Source organism: Alternaria infectoria (assembly GCF_024043175.1).
Source record: "Alternaria infectoria strain BMP 0036 chromosome Unknown scaffold_27, whole genome shotgun sequence".
Taxonomy (NCBI): domain Eukaryota; kingdom Fungi; phylum Ascomycota; class Dothideomycetes; order Pleosporales; family Pleosporaceae; genus Alternaria; species Alternaria infectoria.
In genome coordinates, this window is record NW_026250716.1 from 142,679 (window position 1) to 161,257 (window position 18,579).

Below are 18,579 nucleotides of genomic sequence, written 5' to 3' on the forward strand. Positions count from 1 at the left end.
TGGACCCTGAGGGCATGACGTTGTTGATTGGAAGGTTCATGGGGGTGCTGGGATTGGCGCTGGAGTGGGAAGGCGCCGAGGGTGGCTTATCGATTACCACCGAGATTGAAGATTATCGTTTTGTGTACTCTCGTGACTTTCTAACATGACGCCGTGAAATTTGAACGCATCGCATATCCTTCGTCTATTCCATCATTTCCTCTTCCCTCTTGCCAAACGCCTTGACAGCCTCGTAGTACAACGTAGCAGTAGCTTCACACGGCCCCTTCGCCTTCTCAGTCGCACACTGGTTGAACATGTCCGTCTTGAAGTTACTATCGGTACGCGCCTTCATCGCGTCGAAGCGGCCTTGTTGTTTGTAGTTGCGGTAACCGAAGTCGTGGCGGTAGCAAGAGTTGATGACTGTTGGATATTCATATTAGCACATGGATTCAGTGTCGATGGGGATTGGACAACAAAGTATCGAGTCTGGAAAGATGAGGGGACGTACAGTTGAAGCCAAACGGATTATCCGGACTAGCAGTGCATCCATTGCTCTCCCAGTTTAGTTCCGGAGGGCCGATCTTGCCATCACGGTTGGCGATGAACTCGGCGATGGGGATGTCGAACATGTAGGTATCGGTTACCTGTTCGAGAGATGCCTGGCGTCCGACAAGATGCGCAGGTGCAGAGACCGCAAGAGAAGCAAAGCCCAGAAGGGCAGTGATGATAGTGGACTTCATGGTGGGTGGACTGGACGAAGTGTTCGTGACACAAAGTATCGTATATAATCCCAAGCTAAGCTACACTGCCTCACTTTATACTACGTACACCATACACCACGATGCGTAATGTCCCGATGTTTGCGCCGCGGGGTCTTCCCGGTCTTGGGTGCTTGCGACATTATGGGTACCTGCATGTGTGCTTCGGAGCAGATCACTTGCATATGAAATGAAGCACTTCGTCGAAATAGGCCCTTATGTGCTGGAAGCGTTGTAGTAGGTAAAGAAACAGCATGCAAAAGGACGGAAGAATGCATGCGCATGCCAGATCTGTCAGATCTGTCCGTTGTCACGGTCTTATGTCGGAATTGCCAAGAGGTATGTAAGCAGGTGATCCGAGACAGCCTCTTCAGCCGCGCTATCACGACCGCAGTTGCTGCGCATGTTGTTGATCGGTATTTAATGGAGGGTAGTGTGTGAGAAAATCGGAGAGTTAAGAGGGCAGTGATTGTAGTGCCCGTGGTGATAAGAAGGAAGGCAAGATTCAAAATTGAGTCTACGCAAAGACAAGGCAGGCACTCCAGGTGGCTGTAGGTACTAACACGTCTTATATCGATATCCAGCTTCTGCAATGGCAAGTCTCGTCAAATTGAAAGGGGGCCTTGCTAGAAGTAGCTGGTTAAGCACCAGAACTTGGCAGGTCGACTCATGGCTGCGTGCCGACGAAACGCGCTTCCGAAATGCCGCTCGAGAACCGGTCATAGGATGCTGTTGCCGTGGGTGTAGATCGTGCAGATTGACTGTCTGAGGAGTCCCAAAGACTGAGGCTTGAGCTTGGTAAGTTGAAGCGATACCCCACATGTTCGTTCTTCACTGGTTTGATGAACACGGCTACCGTCAATTGATGCGGGGTTGTCGCTCTGAACACACTGGGTCCTCTCTGCAACTTCTCCAGCTCATGCGTCGTTCCTCGTAGTATCGTGAGCGGGCCTGAGACATCGGTTAAACATCGGAAAATGCCCTGTAGTCATCACTCCACAAATCACCATCCTTCGTGCAATGCCATTGAATTGTCTATGAGCATATTCCCACTACTTATACAGTGTCATCCGCTCTTTCTGATCCTTCCAATCCCTCGCTTACAACTTGCTGATGAAGAGACGGGCAGCGAACATGCGCAGACGCTGGGGCAGGATGTACTTGGAGAAGATGTAGATGAGCGATGGCAGGAGGATGAAGGCCACGGTGGTCTCGTTGACGAAGAAGAAGGGGATGAGCTGGGGCATGGCCGACTTGAGGATAGTCTATCGCTTGTATTAGCTTCCTTCCCCCATTCTGTCATTCGCAGAGTCCATTCTCACCATCTGCTGAGGGCCAACTTCGGTCTTCTTGTTCTGGCTCGCGATGAAGGCGGGGCGCGCCAGGGCGGAGGGGCGGACGGCCATGGGCGCGCGGGCAGCGGCGGCCCTGGAGAAGGGGCGGAGGAAGCGGGCGGCGTTCATGATGGGCTATCTGGAGTTTTGCGGGTCAGCGCGCTGCTGTGGGGGTCCAATTGGCGGAAATGAGCCTGCGAGAGGGGAATTGACGCACTGGACGCGATGGTCGAAGCCTGGGGAGATGAGGGGAGATGGTGTTGCGGTCGCGGGAGTTTCGGTGGTGTTGCTATCGTCGTCCGCAAAAGCTCGCACAGCTGCGATCCCGGAAGTTGCCGCGTCCGTGCACTGGCTTGGCACCACATCCAATCCCAACTCCGCACTTCCCCACGACTACTCATCTGTGTCAAACATTGCCTTTCTGAAAGTTCTCGATATCACTATATCGTCGCCTCCACTCAGTTCATCCCCTTTCACAATGGCCTTTGCTCATGTTCTGGAACGCCCCTGCTGCACGCCGCCGGACTGCCTAACACTAGAGTTTAAGGTTTGCACAGTACTCCAAACATGATGATTGGTGTAGAGGATGTCGGATCTCTTATCCGCATGGATATCACAGACCTCTACAGCTTCATTTCTGGTCCTATTTTATATGACGAAATGAGCTAGTGTTGGCTCTTCCTTTCAACCGTGTCAAGTGCGGGGGGCCTCATCTTCCAAACTATGTAAAGGTGAAGCTTACTGCACTCGTGTGACATTTCCTCACCTGCCCTTGATTTCCGAAACCCAACATGGCAATCGAGAAGATTATGATATTGGGGGTAAGACGCGAGACGGACTGGCTGGTATCGAATGGCTAACATGCGCAGAACTGGGAGCTTTGCCTCACCATTCTCAACGCCCTCTTCCCACAGGAAAAACGACAAGGAACACCCAGATATCAAGTCACTGTACTCACTTATCTTTCACAAACCCTCAGCCTGCCACCTCACGTCAAGGCCTCCGATGTACAGCACAAGAAATCCGGCTACTCGTCCGCTTCACTGCAATCAGTAATGACTGGACAAGACTTGGTTATAAGCACAATGTCGGGCGGAGATTCAGAGCAACAAATCCGCATAATAAACGCCGCCATCGCCGCCGGCGTGAGGCGCTTCATCCCTGATGAATTCAGTCACGACAGCATGAACAAGCAGATACAGGCGCGCATTCCGAAAGATGCCGGCCGAGCAAAGGTCATTGCTCATTTGAGGAGCATGCGGGAGGACTACCCATATTTTGAATGGACTGCGATTGCGACAGGGTACACGCTGGATACCCAGCTTATCAGCGGCAACATGGGTTTTGATCTCGAATGGCACAGCGCGACTATTCACGGCATTGGTACTGAAGCTTTCGCAGCTTCTAGTTTGGAGAGAGTCGGACGCGTCGTGGAACGCGTCATCTCACACTGGGACCAAGTCAGGAACCAATACATATACGCTGCAGGCGTCATAACGTCCGCCAACGAGGTCCTGAGATCTACTGAAAAGACGACTGGCCGTGAATTTACCGTCGGAAATCACGATGTTCAAGAGTGTGTTGCAGAGGGAGAGAAGAGAATAGAGAAAGGATTCCCCGACTCCGGCATGTTTCTGCTCGAGCGCAGCGTATTGTATGACGAACAACTGGACGCTTCAAGGCCTTTCAGGAATCGCAACTCGAATTATGTGCTAGGACTCAAATCAGAGTCCGTCGAGACTATCGTTAGAACCGCCTACGACGACTTCAAACACTACGGCAAACCTGGATGCGGATGTTCAGCTTGATACCCCACTGAACGTCGGACCTCCATATCATACTGTCAACCTCACCTTTCCTCCAAGCGCACCGCCTTCCCAAACCGTAGCCCTCCCCCGCAAGATCCGCATATCCCGCATAATCTCCCATCTCCACACCCACCCCCTACCCGTCCTCTTTCCCGGAGCGGCAGAAGAACAGTCCTTCATATAACTCAAAAGCCACCCTTACCGATCAGGAACGATGTCGTGCATACACCCGGATAACGCCACCTCGTAGATCCCGTTCGGCATCGCTTGGACCCTGAGTTCGACCCAGCCTCAGGATACGAGGCTAGGATTGCGGGATCGCGGGATACGCGGGATACGAGAGCGTATGGAGGGTCAGTATGAGGGTCGTTGCGCATGAGCAATTTCCTGGACATCTTTAAGGTTCGAGGAAGTGTGGATATCGGAGGATGAGGACTGGATACCCACGGCGTCGGTCGTGCTGGGAGGCGCAAAGCGCGCGCGACCTTTACGATACCAGTTAGGAAGCGTGGATCACCACGCTCAAACCTCACTCATAACAGAGCTATTCTATACCCCCCACCTGTTATTAACAACATCTCTTCTCCACTTTCCCTACCATCCACTTTCCCTACCACCCACTGTCCCTCCCACACGTATCCCTCCCCTCCCCATCCACCGCACCCACCGCCCCTCCTCGGCCGACACACACACACAAGAAGAACCTAGGTCAAAACTCCCAACATGTGTCCATACCCATACCCAACCCACACGGCCTCATCCACGTTACACAGCCTCGTCACAGCCTCAGTTTCGGGCTGCAGGATCTGAGACCCAACGGCAAAAAGGCTGAAACACCGCATGTGCGGGAGGCGTTATTTGGGTCTCACCGGCAAATGTTGACGGTGCGTTGTTGGGTGAGTAGAATGGGGTGGAGGGGATGGGGTGGAGGGGATGTGCGAGATGGGGTTTTGGTAAGAGGATGTGTGTTGGTTGTTGTGGTTGTGGGTGTGGTCATGGTTGTGGTTTTGGTGTTTGGGTGAGTTGGTGATTGCGTGAGGTGGCAGTGTGGGAAAAAGACGACAGTTTCGGATGTGGCTGAGCGTTGGGCATCCATTTGCTTGTTCCCGCACCGCTCGCTGCAGGCCCAGTCGACCAAACCAACGTCTTTTTATTTGCCTAAGCACGTTTGCTCAACAAGTTTCTATTTTTCCATCATCCAAATATAGCCAATTCAATTCAACAGTTCAACACGTCCATTCCTAAACTTTTTGAATCAACGCTTTGTTCAATGGTATTGCAACTTCTGCAAGAGAAAACAAGTCTATAAACGTTTTTGCGCTGCGCAAAGTAAAAAAAAAAGGCGGGACTAAACTACGTTCTACCTACGTTGGTTGGCAAAGTAAAAGGAGGTGGGGATATCGCTGGTGTGTGTGACAGTGTGACATGTCGAGGGATAGGGATGATGACAGAAAGGCTGCTATGCTACTACTGAAAATGCTGGGAGTCGTGCCTTCGTGAATGCCGAGATGGATGTGACGCTGCTGCGGGAATGGAACGCTATAAACAAGAACGCTGGAAAAGGGGGTGTAAATAGTCGAGGCGACGACGCGAGATTAGACGCAAAAATGAGGAAGTTCAGATATCCGTACCACACCCACCCCGTGCGATGGTCTTTTTGTTGCTACCCCTCCGTTGATGTACCGTGAAGCCGGTGACGCCGAGAGAAACCCAGGACACAATTGTTGCTTGTGAAAGAAAGTCTAGAGTTTGGAAGTTTGACTCATATCATGCTTGCGATCGAGTTGAGTGCCGTGGTTGTCGTTCGTATACCCACAAGCTCGGGTTCACTGACTTGATGCGAGAGGTTTGGCGAATGCGAATATTGGTGGCCGGAAAAGCTCTGCAAGCTTTGAAGTGGCGTAGTAAACATGCCGACTACGGGCTCGTGTCTGCTGGAAGGGTCGCCATACGCATCACCAAATGACGTCGCAGTCGGGGTTCGAAGGGAATGCATGTTGGGCGTGCCTGAAGTTGGTGTGGGGTACGCTGTACTGGGATAGCACGAGGTGTTGACTTGTGGGGTCGATGTTGGCGTGGACGTTGGCATGGGAGACGGACCGCTGGACATGCCGTAGGACTGGAGCGACGAACTACCGGGTATCGGTGTTGGTGTAGAATGGCGGTGAGATGTCGCATCTGACGTCGAGAGCTCCGGCTTGACTGGATACGAAGACGAGGTCGCTGACGCGGACGACGCTGCACGAACGCGCCCAGCCTGTGTCTCACGGCGGCGCTTGGGGCCATCTTTGACTTTGGGATGTGTGTGACACTGCAACATTGTTAGCATACTCGATCTTATAATAGGTGGTAGCGAGGCGAATCAGAACTACCGAGAGCCAATAGCCAAGCACCGTGGAATGTGAAGGACGTATGACTTACCTTGTATGCATGTCGGAACCACGTCGTTCCCTTCTTTTTGTTGCTGACGAGTGCAATCCATTCACCGCAACTTCCGCAAAGTCCTTCCCATACATCGAGATTGCCTTCCGTCCGGCGCGTGTCTTGCGGGCCCTGGAACGCTGCGCCGGTAGCTGCGCTGACACCATGCGTGAAGGACTTGTCGTACCAGAAAGCGCTGTTCTTGAGTACAAGCCATCTGCCAGGCTTGCATAGACCGCACCAGCCCTCTCGTTTGTTTCCATGACCGCGAACCCAACGCGGGGTGTACAGGTCGCCAACAAAGCGAAGATCCTGCTCGTGTGGCACAAGGTCGGGATCGGACGGGTTCATGTCGGACTCCGGTGGGTTGAGTGCCTCTTCGTGCAGGGAGGAGTAAAGGTCAGGTGGGTCTGACAGGTCTGCAAAGTGTGATGAGCAGCCTCCGTGACGATCCGCGTTACTTTGGAGTAAGCGGAACAGGCCCTGCGAAGGTAGCGGTCGAGGCACCTCGAGGTGATGCTGCTGCTGCTCTTGGTGCGCGAAGAATGGCTGGTTGTTGGCATATGGAGAATTCGATTGCGAGTACAAGACGTTCTGCGTCGGTAGCCCGAAGTTGTTGTAGGCACTTGGCGGGTAAGCGGGCAGCGAGTGATGCGGGTTCAGGCGGGGACCGTATGGCGCAAAACGATCCGAGACCTGTGACATTGGGCGCGAGTTGTTTGGGGTCGATGTTGGCGCTTGCCCGGTAGACCACCTCTTAAACCGAGTGCTTTCGAGTGTGTATGGTGATGAGCGGACATTGTTGTGTGGTGTCGGCGACACGCGGGAGCGACTTCCAGTTCGCACAACGCCATCGTACTGAGGTCGTCGTGGTGAGGCAAGCGGTGACAGAAGATGGCTGGCACTCGGCTCCGGGTGGTTCCAAGTCTCATACTCAGACGGATATGAAACTGGTTCCGATGATCCCATCTCTTCGTAGGACGCCGGCTCTGGAAGCACACCGCCAGTGCTAGACATCGAAAAAGACGACTCGGACAGTCTCCGGGTGGAGTTCGGATTGAAGTTGGCCATGTTGTCGTGTTCCTGTTGGCCCATGTTGTTGTATTGGCGTAGGTCAATGATCGGAGTGTTCTCATCGTGTCCCATCATGCCATGACTGAAGTCCGACACATCCGACTCCAGGGAGGGGAATGATTCTAGCTCTTCGCACACCTTCTGACCCCATGGACCTTTGTTCGTTAGCATACCATGCATGCCTACTACTGAAGAAGCTTACTTGTGTCGATGACGCCGGGAAAGTAGTCAGTCGTCGCAAGCGATTGCGGGGCAGTCATGGTGGTGCTGTAGACAACACCACTAGTCACAGTCGGTTGCGAAGTCATCATGTCCGGTCTTCCCATAAACTGGCGTTGATCCTCTCTGCTGCCTACAGCAGGACCCCGCGGCGTAGCATAGTACTGCTGGGTTTGCGGCACAGCCCACGTGGGCTGGGGTGGCGAAGGTCTGGACATAGGGTGTAGGCCTTGTTGCTGGTGTTGTTGTTGCTGTTGCTGATGTTGTTGCTGTTGATGTTGCTGTTGATGCTGTTGCTGTTCATGAGGTGGAAGGCTTGCGTAAGAGTACATTGACTGCATCCCTGGGGAGGGGGAGGGATGCCCCATGGCGTACTGCCGATTAGGTGACGGACGGTACCTAGAAAGGCCGTCAGTATGCGCGCACGAAGGAAAGACCATTGAGAATACTCACTGTTGAACCGCATTGAACTCCATCTTGGGTTCCGTTCTCTATATACAACGACCGTAAGATGTTATGGAAGTAGTCTGTAGTGCAACGTGGTTAGCGACTGATTAGGCTATACTGCTAGACAAGGGATCACCCGTCGAAGCCCTGAGTGACATCGAGCAATGCTCAATTAGGAAACTCACATTGATAACGAAAGTAGACGGCTGCAGAAAGGAATGTGGCAGGGCGATAGCGCTGTGCGACTATGGCTGAGCAGATGTGGCGCCGGGATGGATGTAAGTTTCTCAAATGAGTGTACGAGAACAAAGTCCTCAATCGCAGCCAGCGCGGATGGAGCCCGCTCCAAATGAAAGAAATGTATACGAAGATAGTAGTTGGGCAGGATCCTAAAGAGTGACGGGCCAAATAGTAGGAAAGGCGGTTGGAGGGGTTGCTAGGCTATATGATGAATGCACGGGGGTTGCAACATCCGAGAGGAACAACGAAGAGCAATGATCTCTGTGATTGACGCAACGGAACCGCTTGGGCGCAAGTTTGAGAGAAGTGTCGGGACGCGCCTTGGCTGCAGGTGATCTGGAACGGCCACAGCAGAAGCGTTCACCCAAAAGAGCGTCTGGCGGGGATGGTGTAGTGGGTGGTGGACCGGGCGCAAGGCTGCTGGGATGCCAAAAGGCGATTAGACGCACTCTGAACGGTCGCACCAGTCGTTGTCTCCATGATCCTCTCGGCTGGCTCGGAGAGGCTCCTCGGGCCTGCGCACCAAGTGCCCCATGTTGCTGAGGCGGAGGTGTCGACATGGATGCCGCGCTGCCCTCGGCCATCATGACGACCCTCTGACAGGGAGCACTTGGTCGAAAAGTTCAGCTCGAAGGGCATCCCATCACTCGTTGCAGCTCGGCGTCGAGTTTCAGCGCTCGAACAGGCTGGTGCATGTCGTTTATGGAAGGATGGAGAGCTGGGAGAGGTCGGCCGCGAGATACGCAACTTCCCGCTGTATCAACTCCACTACCAGGTTTAGGGATCCAGTTTCATCATAGCTGGAAAAGTTTTGTCTCAATCGAGTGCGAGTCTGATGGCACGGAGCAGCTGATTGGGGGGTGGGCAGTGTATCATCGCATGTGGCGCGTAGTTTGGTGAGGGATGGGCTGAGTCAGCAGTCGCTTCCTCTGGCCCCACGTCTCTTTACCGCGTCGCGACAGGTCCGAAACACTCTTGACACACGTCCAGGGGAACCTGAGACCCACCCTGCTCGCAACGTGTACCGCACCATCGACTCTTTTCTCGGTTTTTTCTATATTGATTCGCCGACACGAGCGCTCGGTTGTGTCGCGCAGCGGAGTTGTGGCCGCATTTCCATGTGATGTCGACGTATTCAGCTATTCACTGCGCGGACGCACCGCGTTATCGCCGAGCAGTGGCATCGTCAACTGCCCATGACCGAAGCGAAGCCACTTCATTCCGTTCTGCCCGGAATGGCGCCATCTTTGCGCCAACGGAACATCCTCTCGTCTGTCGTCCGTCGTGTGTAGTTAGCACGGTGCAACGGTTATCAAGCTTCTGCACGTCATTGAGTCATGTTGACAAGTGACAGCGGCCGATCGCCAAATTACCTGCTAGTCTGAACGTTACAAGACGTCGTTGATTGAATTCAATATTTCTAGGACTTGGCCTTGTACGCATGGAGGAATAACTTCAGATCACGAGGCCGCGGAGTGGTTCGCAATCTTGCCCTGGTTCGTGGCTTCGTTACGATGCATGCCTCAGTCTTGTACCACCACCAACCCAAACGCACATTTGTCAACAGGGCACAATTACCACCGGAACTTGAGAACCCAGGCTACCTGCAATCTTCCGAGAGCTCGAATTCCGAAGCACGAACTACTACAGCCCTGCCTCGGGTGCCGTGCGGGATCGTTCAAGATGATGCGCCACAAGGAACAACCCCAAGCAGTAAGCATCGTGGCTCGAAAAGAGCATAAAACGCCGACTATGAATGATTTCAATTCTCGTGAACTCAAAATCGCTACAGATCGCCGCTGCCATTATGCGATTAGTAGTAAATATTGCCTTACCCCCTGGTGCCAATGGCATCTCCACAGCTTCGTGTCTTTCAGGTCAAGATCTGTCCGGTACTTCTCGGCCAACAACAGACATACTTGGGATTGTCGCAAACGGGAATCCTGTCGCCCAGGCAGTGTACCTATGCGGCGTCGATCGTCCCAAAGAGGAGACCCTGCTTTACCATCTGGGGATCATCAGCATCATATCACGACCACATATCTTATGTGCCATATGAGACCACACCACCCGTGCACCGCAGATTCTGCATGCAAAAGCTAGGTTCGTACGAAACGATTCTGCAGCGACCCCTCGGACACGTCATAGACAATGTTGTTCGACATGGCCACATTTCATATCTAGATCTGTTATCACAGCGCGTTCCACAGCGTATCGCAACACAACCAAGACACCAACTCACCACCAACCCAGTCCCTGCACCTTACCACCACCTCGCGAACACCCCCAGACCTTGCAACCATCCCTCACAGAACTCAGCCTTACGCCATGACGTAGCCTTCACCCACACCCCGAACGACACATGACACCCTCAATTAACCCAACACACCCGGTCGCAGTGTAGCGTAGCTGCGTCGCAACTCCCCCGAACCCAACCGCACATCTTTCAGCCCTACTGCCCTAAAGACCCCGTAGCTAGGATCGACGTGTACAACATAAGTGAAAGAACGGGGGTCATCCATGTGCGCCGAGACAGTGGTTTTGACAGGGCTGGCAGGGAGGTGCTTGCGGGAGCGGGACGCGCGGACGACAACTCATCACGACACTACCTGCTACTATGGAGGAAAACGTTAAGCTGTCGCATGGTCAAATAGCCAGTTAGTGTAGGTTTGAACGCGTGCGCGACTGAAGAGACGGCGTGTTTGAGTTGACGAGAGAGAGAGGGAAGTTGGGCAGCAAGTAGAATGTATCGTGATGTATCTCATCTACGAGGAGTACCGTCTAACCCTCAACACCAAAGCCAAAGCTATATCGTGCGATCTACAACTTCCCAACTTTGATCTCACACCCCCCAGACACAGTATCGAAGCTCAAACTACTCTTGCCATCTCCCTTCTTCGCCTCTACATGATTCTTCCCCGGCTCATCGTTCTCGCCCAACAACTCCAGCTCCTTGCCCTGCAAATGCAGCGCACCACTCAATGACGTGCCATCTACATTCCCCGTCCATTCCTCAGGGTAGGTGACATCCAACCCGCCACTCGTGCTCTTATGCGTACTCACCAGCCCAGACATAGCCACACCCTTGGCCTTATACGGCGAACGAAGCGTGAGAGAAGTTTGTCCGGAGTGGGTATGCGTGTAGATCTCGCTCTGGTAATCCCCTGATTTAAACGGAAGGATATCAGCCGTAACGAGTCCAGCCACACTGTTTATCTCCGTGCGCGACCCGTGGATGAAAGTGCCGTCTACAGAACCGACAGTCGTGTTGATGTAAGTCTGGTAGTCGCGCTCGGGGATGTGTTTGCGTTTGAAATCCGTGCGGATACTACCCGAGAGCGAATCCACGCTGAAGACAGCGGGGTTTGTGGAGCCTTTTGCGGCGGGCTGGGGATCGATGTCGATGTTCACGGAGCCGCTCTTTGTCTTAACGGAAAGGAGGTCGGAGAGGGCGTAGGCGCCGGAGATGGAGCCAGAGATTGTGGAGAGGTATGTTTGGCGCGAGGAAAAGGCGATGGCGTCGAGGGTGCCAGTAGTCAGGGAGATGGAAGTAGAGTCTGTGACGGTGAAGTTCGTGCCAGAGTGGATCTGCATGCCCATGTGCGTGGTTGCGATGTGCAGTTTAGACAAGGTGGCGCCAGGGGCCATGTAGATTACTACGGACATGCCCAGGCAGGCCTTTCCGGGGCGCACGCCGTCGAAGCCGTCGGGGAAGGAGGGGTCGCCGATTGTGAGGCTGTTGTCCGTGGAGGCGTATCGGACGGCGTTTACGTCCACGGAGGCGGATACGGCGTAGGATGTCTTTACTTGGATTGTGCCGGGGGCTTGCTCCGGAGGGGCGGTTGCGACGTGTATCCAGCCTGCTACTCGTCTGTATGGGCCGTCGAGTTGGTGGACGGCTTCTTGGATGCTGAGCTCGCTTGTTTGGCCGAAGTCGTGGTGTTCGGTTCGGACGTTGTAGTCTTTTCCGCACTTGGATGGCCAGCGGATGGGGAAGGATTGTTTTGGTGCGGTGGGTTGCGCTGCGGCGGATGGTGAGGGCCATGGAACGGCGATGAGACTGGGCTTGTCGGAATCGTCGTCGATGAAGCCTTCGGGGTGGGCGGCGTCACCCTGTGCGGATTGTGCTGAAGATAGGGAGGCAGTAGCAGAGTTCTTGACGGGTACGTTAGTATGATGAAGTACTTCCTTGAAAGTAGTATCTACTAACCTGTCTATCCCTTCGGACTGACACCGCAGCAACCATAAGGGCCAACATGGCAGACACGAGCATCATAGCAAGCACTGTGCCGACCACCTTCAACCAGGTCTTCTTGAGGCATTGCGACCTGAGACTCCGTCTCCCGTACTGCTCTTCCTTGTAACTCGCATCCCGGGCTCCTCGTCCATCAAAGGAGAGCAGCCTGGCGCCTTCTTCGCCACTCAGTCGACTCGTATAAAGACCAGGCGTAGTGGCTTCGAGGTAAGTAGGCGGCGGCCTCTCATTCGTCCCAGCCTCTTGTCCCACAAAAGCCTCCATAAGCGGTGTCGAGCGGTCATTATACGGCGATGGCTCGATGGTGATCTGAGGCCTCGAGGACCGACTGTTCGCTGACGCAGTATCGATATACATGATTTCTGGTTGAGATGGAGATTTCGGGTGAATATAGCAAAAGAATGAGTATGTAATAAAGATTGTAACGTGCGCACGCGCAAAGAATGGACCGAACCAGGGTATCAAGAATGTACAAGCAACAAGGAGAGTAAGAGGATGTGGAGGTCAAGAAAGAGGCCAGGCAGCCATCGATCTAAGTAATTATCCCAAGCTCAGGCATTCAAAGCTTGATCTGCAACTCCAAGGACTGGGCCGACATATTGTGCTGCTACAGATTTGTTTCGGTGCTGGAAACGCTGCATGTTTGATGTTGGCTTGGCGAAGGGTGTGTGCAAGCGAACTGCCGTTGCTTCCAGAATCTCTAGCAACCCATCCTTTTGATGTTTCGACCGAACGTATGTTTAGATGCCATCAACGCGTGATCAACAGTCGCATCTCAGACAAACTTTCTCTGAGGAAAAAAGCGCGGAGATTGTGGCTCTTAAGCTTGGTGATGAAAGGTCGTGGCTGGTGTCGTTGGAGGCGTTGTCGGACGATGGGGACGCTAGGCTAGGGGCTTGCAACGCTGTCGACTAGGCACTTGGCACCTCGGTACAGGCACACGGCAGCACGCAGATATGCCTAGATTTGACTGGAGTCAACGTGGCGAACATTCTTATAGCCGAGGACTGTAAGATTTTCAGGAGCTTGGAGGATACTGCGAGCAGATATCCATCCGCCACGAGATCTCGCTGGTTGAGTCGAAACTACTCAGGCATCATTTTATATGCAGTCGAGAGCCATTCTATGTCCGGGTAATTGGGTGGCAGATGGCTTGACATGCATACTCAAGCCTCAGTCGATGGAACATCATTGGGTTAAGTTAATGAAATCGTCGTACAAGCTCGTATCTGAAGTTCAGCTGAATGAGTCTCGAAATATGTATATACGAGGGCAGTCTCGTCTGACAGCGGGTTTTCCGTGTAGGTCTTCCCTATCGCCGCCGTCAACATGCGACTCCTTCCCGCAATGGTGTTGTTCGTGCAAGCAATTTGCTTCGAGGTTGCTGCAAAACTCGCGAGCTGTCGCAATCCCATAGTGCGGAAAGAATGGTAGGCTGCCCTCGAAGAATGTGAGTAAGACATGTTGGAGCTTACCGATTTGTTAGGCGATCTCTTGACAATGCAGAAAAACTGCAGTACATTGCTGCGGTACAATGTCTTTTGGAGAAGCCAGCCGTCACTCCCACTGCTGCTGCACCAGGTGCGCTTTCGCGATATGATGATCTTGTTGCGACGCACATCAACCAGACGATGTCCATACATTTCGTGGTAGGTGTGGCATGTTTTAATTGAAAACGATACTGACCGCCATGAAGGGTCACTTCCTCCCATGGCATCGTCTCTTCACCTCATATTACGAGAAGATATTGCGTGAGGAGTGTGAATACAGTGGGGCGCAGCCGTATTGGGACTGGACGTTGGATACTCCAACTGCCAACTTTGTTCAATCGCCCATATTCGACGCGACGTACGGCTTTGGTGGTAACGGCCCTCTTGTCCCAGTCAACAGGTCGAACAACGAAGTGCCAGGGCGGACTGGAGGCGGCTGTATACAGGATGGGCCTTTCGTCAACATGACGGTTCATCTAGGCCCTGCTTCGTCGCTTGCAAGAAACGACCAGTGTCTACGGCGAGACCTGGCGCCCGACTACGCTGCCACATATCTGAGCAAAGACAAGTTAGACACAGTCATGGCGCAGGCGAACTACGGATGGTTCGCGCGAACGATGGAAGGTGGTCCAGCCTGGGACGATAGCCAGATTCATGCTGGTGGGCAGTACGTGTTCTATCTTGCAGGGTCCTCGCGGCAATGCTAACGTCGTCTTCTCAGCTTTGGTGTTGGTGGCACCTATGGCCAGATGGGCGATCCGTTCACATCGCCTGCCGACCCCATCTTCTGGCTCCATCATGCGAATATAGACCGCGTTTGGTGGTCGTGGCAGGCGAGAAACCTGGGAAGAAGACTGCGCGACATATCTGGGCCGATGGTGCTACAAGATTGGGACAATGCGCAGGGCAGCAATGTGACGCTGGACTTTCCGCTTTCGCTGGGGTATAACGGCTGGGATGCGAAGATTGGCGACGTGATGGACATCGATGACCTCTGCTATTCGTATAATGAGCTCTACTGAGCGGAGTTGATGAAGCACAACCTAGATCTTTGTCTGGTGTCGTGATGCAGGTGTGATGGTGAAGGGCTGCCTGTGAGCGGACCCCCGAGAGCGGGGCTTGGCGGTTGACGTAGCGAATTGTCGCATTGCGGGCGTGTCCTTTCCAAGCTTCACGTCAACGATGAGAGTCGAATCCCGATAGCAGCCCGCAAACTCTCGACATGGCCGCCCTGCAGAAGCTGTCGCAACTGTCGCAGCCGCATTGCGTCCTGCTCGCCGTACAATATGCCACCGAATCCAACATCCTAGCGCTGCGGGCGCTGACAGCACTCCGGGACGGGGATCTGCCGCTTGAGCTGACCCTGAGCATTCTCCTCAACTACCTCCCCGAAGAGAGCGACCCGGTGTCGTACTACGAATATCTCCATGATCTGGCGACTGGATCGCGGTCTCCCGGCGAGAACCCTGGGGCATCGCTAGACATAACATCGGTGGAACAACTCTCGAATTCACGGGCGAAGAAGAGAAGACATGCGCTGGATCTGCCGCCTGTAATACATCCTCTTTATGCGGAAGAGAGTGAGCTGGACCTCTTCAGCCACTTCCTAATACACCGCGCCCATCGCATCGACGCGCAGACAGGCCTCCTGGATCTCGTGCCGCAGCTGGTGGTTCCCTTTCTAGGCCACTCCGAATACCTACGCACGTGGTTTATATCGACCGTCCTCCCGCTATTACGCCTCAGCTACGAGTACTACCCACAATCTACTGCAACCACGCTCGACGAATTTGCGGCACTCAAAGGGCGACGTGCCATTGATTACCAACTCTCCCATGCTCGAAGCGCGACCGAGACCAATACACACAACGCGGCACGGGATCTGAAGGGGGTAGTCGCCCCATGGCTGTGTGGAGCGAATGATCGCAAGAGGCGGAAGATCACACACGAAGGTCGGAGAGCGTCGATCGCCCAGGATCAAGCACGGGAACCAGACGACTGGGACTGCTTGTTCCAGTGGCTGTTACATGCATCCAAAGAGCATCTGGCGCTTGTCACGGCAGCCATCTCCGACTGGGATGGCCCTGAGGATATGGACCTTGGTGGCTACGAAGAAGGACGAGACTACGTCGATGACCAACAACAGCGGCAGCTGGAGATGAAGTACGCAAGGACGGCGCTCGCATGTCTCTACCTGGTCGACAAGAGCGATGTCACGTCGTTACAGACCGCGCATTCGCTCTTGACGAGGATATGCACGCTTCTCAATTATGACCCGCCTCCAGACCTCAGTACCGGTGTCGCTCAGTTACCCAGCTACGACTTGAAGGATCCTCTGCTCCAGGACTCAACAACTGCTTTACTGAGAGAGGATCGTCTACTGGATTCTGACAATGTCATCACACAGCCTGGCGCTGAAGCGTTTCGCATCATTGAGCTTATCATTTTCTCGTCGTGTGTCCTATCGACCTTACAACAACCAGTATCTATCCGGGAAATTGCGAAGATGTCTCTGCGGGACGACTACTCCGAACAGCTATCATTACTGCAAAAGACACTGCACACACTGAATAGCGGCTCCAAGAAAGACAGTGAACAATGGGCGACCATTCGGTCGAAGTTGCTGTGGCTCTGGAACTGGGGAACCGACTACCACGACGAAGACCGAAAAGCCCAAGGTGTTTTTGGTTTGCTAGAGCGCAAGACGCTGGAAACGGAGGTATTGAAGGCTCTTCTGGAAAGCAACCACTTCCCTCTCGCAATAGATCTTTACATCAAACCAGGATTTGGCGAGCAGCCGTTGCTCTCCTCGGATGTGGAGCAGGTCGTGCTCGCCTCAGCCATGCACCACTACGACAACGCCAGCAACGGTAACCGCAACAGAGGCGGTATGAAGCGTGCTGCTGATATCATCGCTGCATTCGCTCCCCACTTCCCTTCCTCGTCGCGGTTCCGTCGGTTCCAAGCCCTGCTCACAGCAACACACGCCATGTCATTTTACTCGCTCATCCTCCAGCATGGCGTTCCTTTCCAGCCGGTCAATATCCGAGTGAGCCACAATCCGCTGTCGTTAGTGCGCAAATTACTATCGCAAAACAGCGGTAGCTACACCAAGCTCGACGATCTGGTTTCGATCGGCCAGAACTTGGTAGTCGCCATGCCCTCAACCATCATGGAAGAGGAAGCAGGAAACGTGTCAATGGATGCCGCCACGATAGAGCGGAAGAAAGCCGCGGCGGAGCAACGAGTGATTGGCATGGCTGTCGAGGCTGCACTTGAAGAAGACGACTTTGAAACAGCGTACTCATACGTAGTCAACCGACTAACCCCCTCAACACCGTCGCCAACGCCACCAACCTCTTCAAGTTTCTTCTCCTTCGGAACCGCAGATACCGAAGACCACTCAGACGACGCCGAAGACGTAGCCTGGCGAGCCGCCCTCCGCGCCGGCCGACACAACACCTCCCTCTCCTCATCCACCTCCTGGACCCAATCCAGCTCCACCGCACGCCCCGACCTCCGCCGCCTCGAGCAACGCATGGAACTCCTCAGCCAAGCCCTCCTCCTCGCCCCACCCAACCACCTCGAAGAAGTCCTAGGCGTATGGCAACAATGCGAAGCCGAAATGATGCACCTCCTCGCCCAAGAAACCGAAGCTGAAGAACGCTTCAACGACGCCGCCGACCGCAAGCTCCCTGGCGCTTTCGACCTCGACACCATCACCGTCCAGCCGCAGCGCCGCGAAGTGGGGCGTGGTGCAGTGGAAGAATCGCCAATGGGGTTGTTTGATGTTGCGAGGGGTGCTGCGGCGGCGTTTTCCAAGACGGCGTTCCCGCTCAGGAGTAGTAGTGGGACTATGCAGGTTGCGCCCGGTACGGAACCGCGGTCTGGCAGAGTTAGTATGGATGGTAGTGAGACGGGCAGTATCGATGCGCAGGAAAGGGTGAGGAGGAGGGATATGGTGGCTAATGCTGCCACGGGGGCGCTTGCGAGTGGGATTGGGTGGATGCTGGGTGCTAAGCCTGTTAATGAGTGAGGAGGTGGGTATCATGGGAGGCGTTGGGATACGCGTATCCGCAAACGATGCTGTCGACTGTTTTCATTCGAAGGTGCAATTTCGACACTCTGGATATCCTTTCATGCTCCTGTGGCCGTTCATCGCGTCTATTGGCGGGCTTCAATGCCGCTTCATGGTCGTATCAGTCATGATACGTCCTCAACCACAGTGCTCGAATCACGGTTCTAAATCGGTTTCTCCACCCAGCACTTTCGTGCAACATGTTTTGGCTCATTTCTGTCCAAGTTACTCAGTGCTACTGTCGCTATCCGTTTGCCACACATCATCCCTCCGCCGTGTGACTGTGACTAGATCTTCACTTTCACTTCCATTTACCCCCATTCCGCCCTATAGCAACACCGCATCTCCTAGACCGCCATTGTTGCCTTCATTTTCCGAACAGATACCTCATCTCACGATCTTGCTTGATCTCTCACCTCCAATCATCGAATTCGCGGTGGCACACTTCCCCTCGATACCGTTTGCTCGTATCT

The 18,579-nt window shown here is 53.9% G+C and overlaps 7 protein-coding genes across 7 annotated transcripts; 3 read left to right on the top strand and 4 right to left on the bottom strand.

The window, feature by feature from the left end:
- Positions 1-184: 184 nt before the first annotated feature.
- J4E92_009773 (uncharacterized protein) lies at positions 185-722 on the bottom strand (the record flags this gene model as incomplete). Its single annotated transcript, XM_051501115.1, has 2 exons — positions 185-402; positions 491-722. The coding sequence occupies 2 exons, from the start codon at positions 720-722 to the stop codon at positions 185-187; spliced, it is 450 nt and encodes a 149-aa protein (XP_051348665.1).
- Positions 723-1,840: 1,118 nt separating this feature from the next.
- Positions 1,841-2,203, bottom strand: J4E92_009774 (uncharacterized protein; the record flags this gene model as incomplete). Its single annotated transcript, XM_051501116.1, has 2 exons — positions 1,841-2,005; positions 2,063-2,203. The coding sequence occupies 2 exons, from the start codon at positions 2,201-2,203 to the stop codon at positions 1,841-1,843; spliced, it is 306 nt and encodes a 101-aa protein (XP_051348666.1).
- Positions 2,204-2,865: 662 nt separating this feature from the next.
- Positions 2,866-3,882, top strand: J4E92_009775 (uncharacterized protein; the record flags this gene model as incomplete). Its single annotated transcript, XM_051501117.1, has 2 exons — positions 2,866-2,895; positions 2,944-3,882. 2 exons carry the CDS (start codon positions 2,866-2,868, stop codon positions 3,880-3,882), a joined length of 969 nt encoding a protein of 322 aa, XP_051348667.1.
- Positions 3,883-5,644: 1,762 nt separating this feature from the next.
- Positions 5,645-8,072, bottom strand: J4E92_009776 (uncharacterized protein; the record flags this gene model as incomplete). The annotated part of the gene is made up of 4 exons (XM_051501118.1): positions 5,645-6,193; positions 6,304-7,532; positions 7,580-7,995; positions 8,050-8,072. The coding sequence occupies 4 exons, from the start codon at positions 8,070-8,072 to the stop codon at positions 5,645-5,647; spliced, it is 2,217 nt and encodes a 738-aa protein (XP_051348668.1).
- A 3,031-nt stretch (positions 8,073-11,103) lies between these two features.
- On the bottom strand, positions 11,104-12,895 carry J4E92_009777 (uncharacterized protein; the record flags this gene model as incomplete). The annotated part of the gene is made up of 2 exons (XM_051501119.1): positions 11,104-12,438; positions 12,494-12,895. 2 exons carry the CDS (start codon positions 12,893-12,895, stop codon positions 11,104-11,106), a joined length of 1,737 nt encoding a protein of 578 aa, XP_051348669.1.
- Positions 12,896-14,228: 1,333 nt separating this feature from the next.
- Positions 14,229-15,050, top strand: J4E92_009778 (uncharacterized protein; the record flags this gene model as incomplete). Its single annotated transcript, XM_051501120.1, has 2 exons — positions 14,229-14,695; positions 14,750-15,050. 2 exons carry the CDS (start codon positions 14,229-14,231, stop codon positions 15,048-15,050), a joined length of 768 nt encoding a protein of 255 aa, XP_051348670.1.
- A 44-nt stretch (positions 15,051-15,094) lies between these two features.
- On the top strand, positions 15,095-18,064 carry J4E92_009779 (uncharacterized protein; the record flags this gene model as incomplete). Its single annotated transcript, XM_051501121.1, has 2 exons — positions 15,095-15,100; positions 15,218-18,064. 2 exons carry the CDS (start codon positions 15,095-15,097, stop codon positions 18,062-18,064), a joined length of 2,853 nt encoding a protein of 950 aa, XP_051348671.1.
- Between the last annotated feature and the right edge of the window lie 515 nt (positions 18,065-18,579).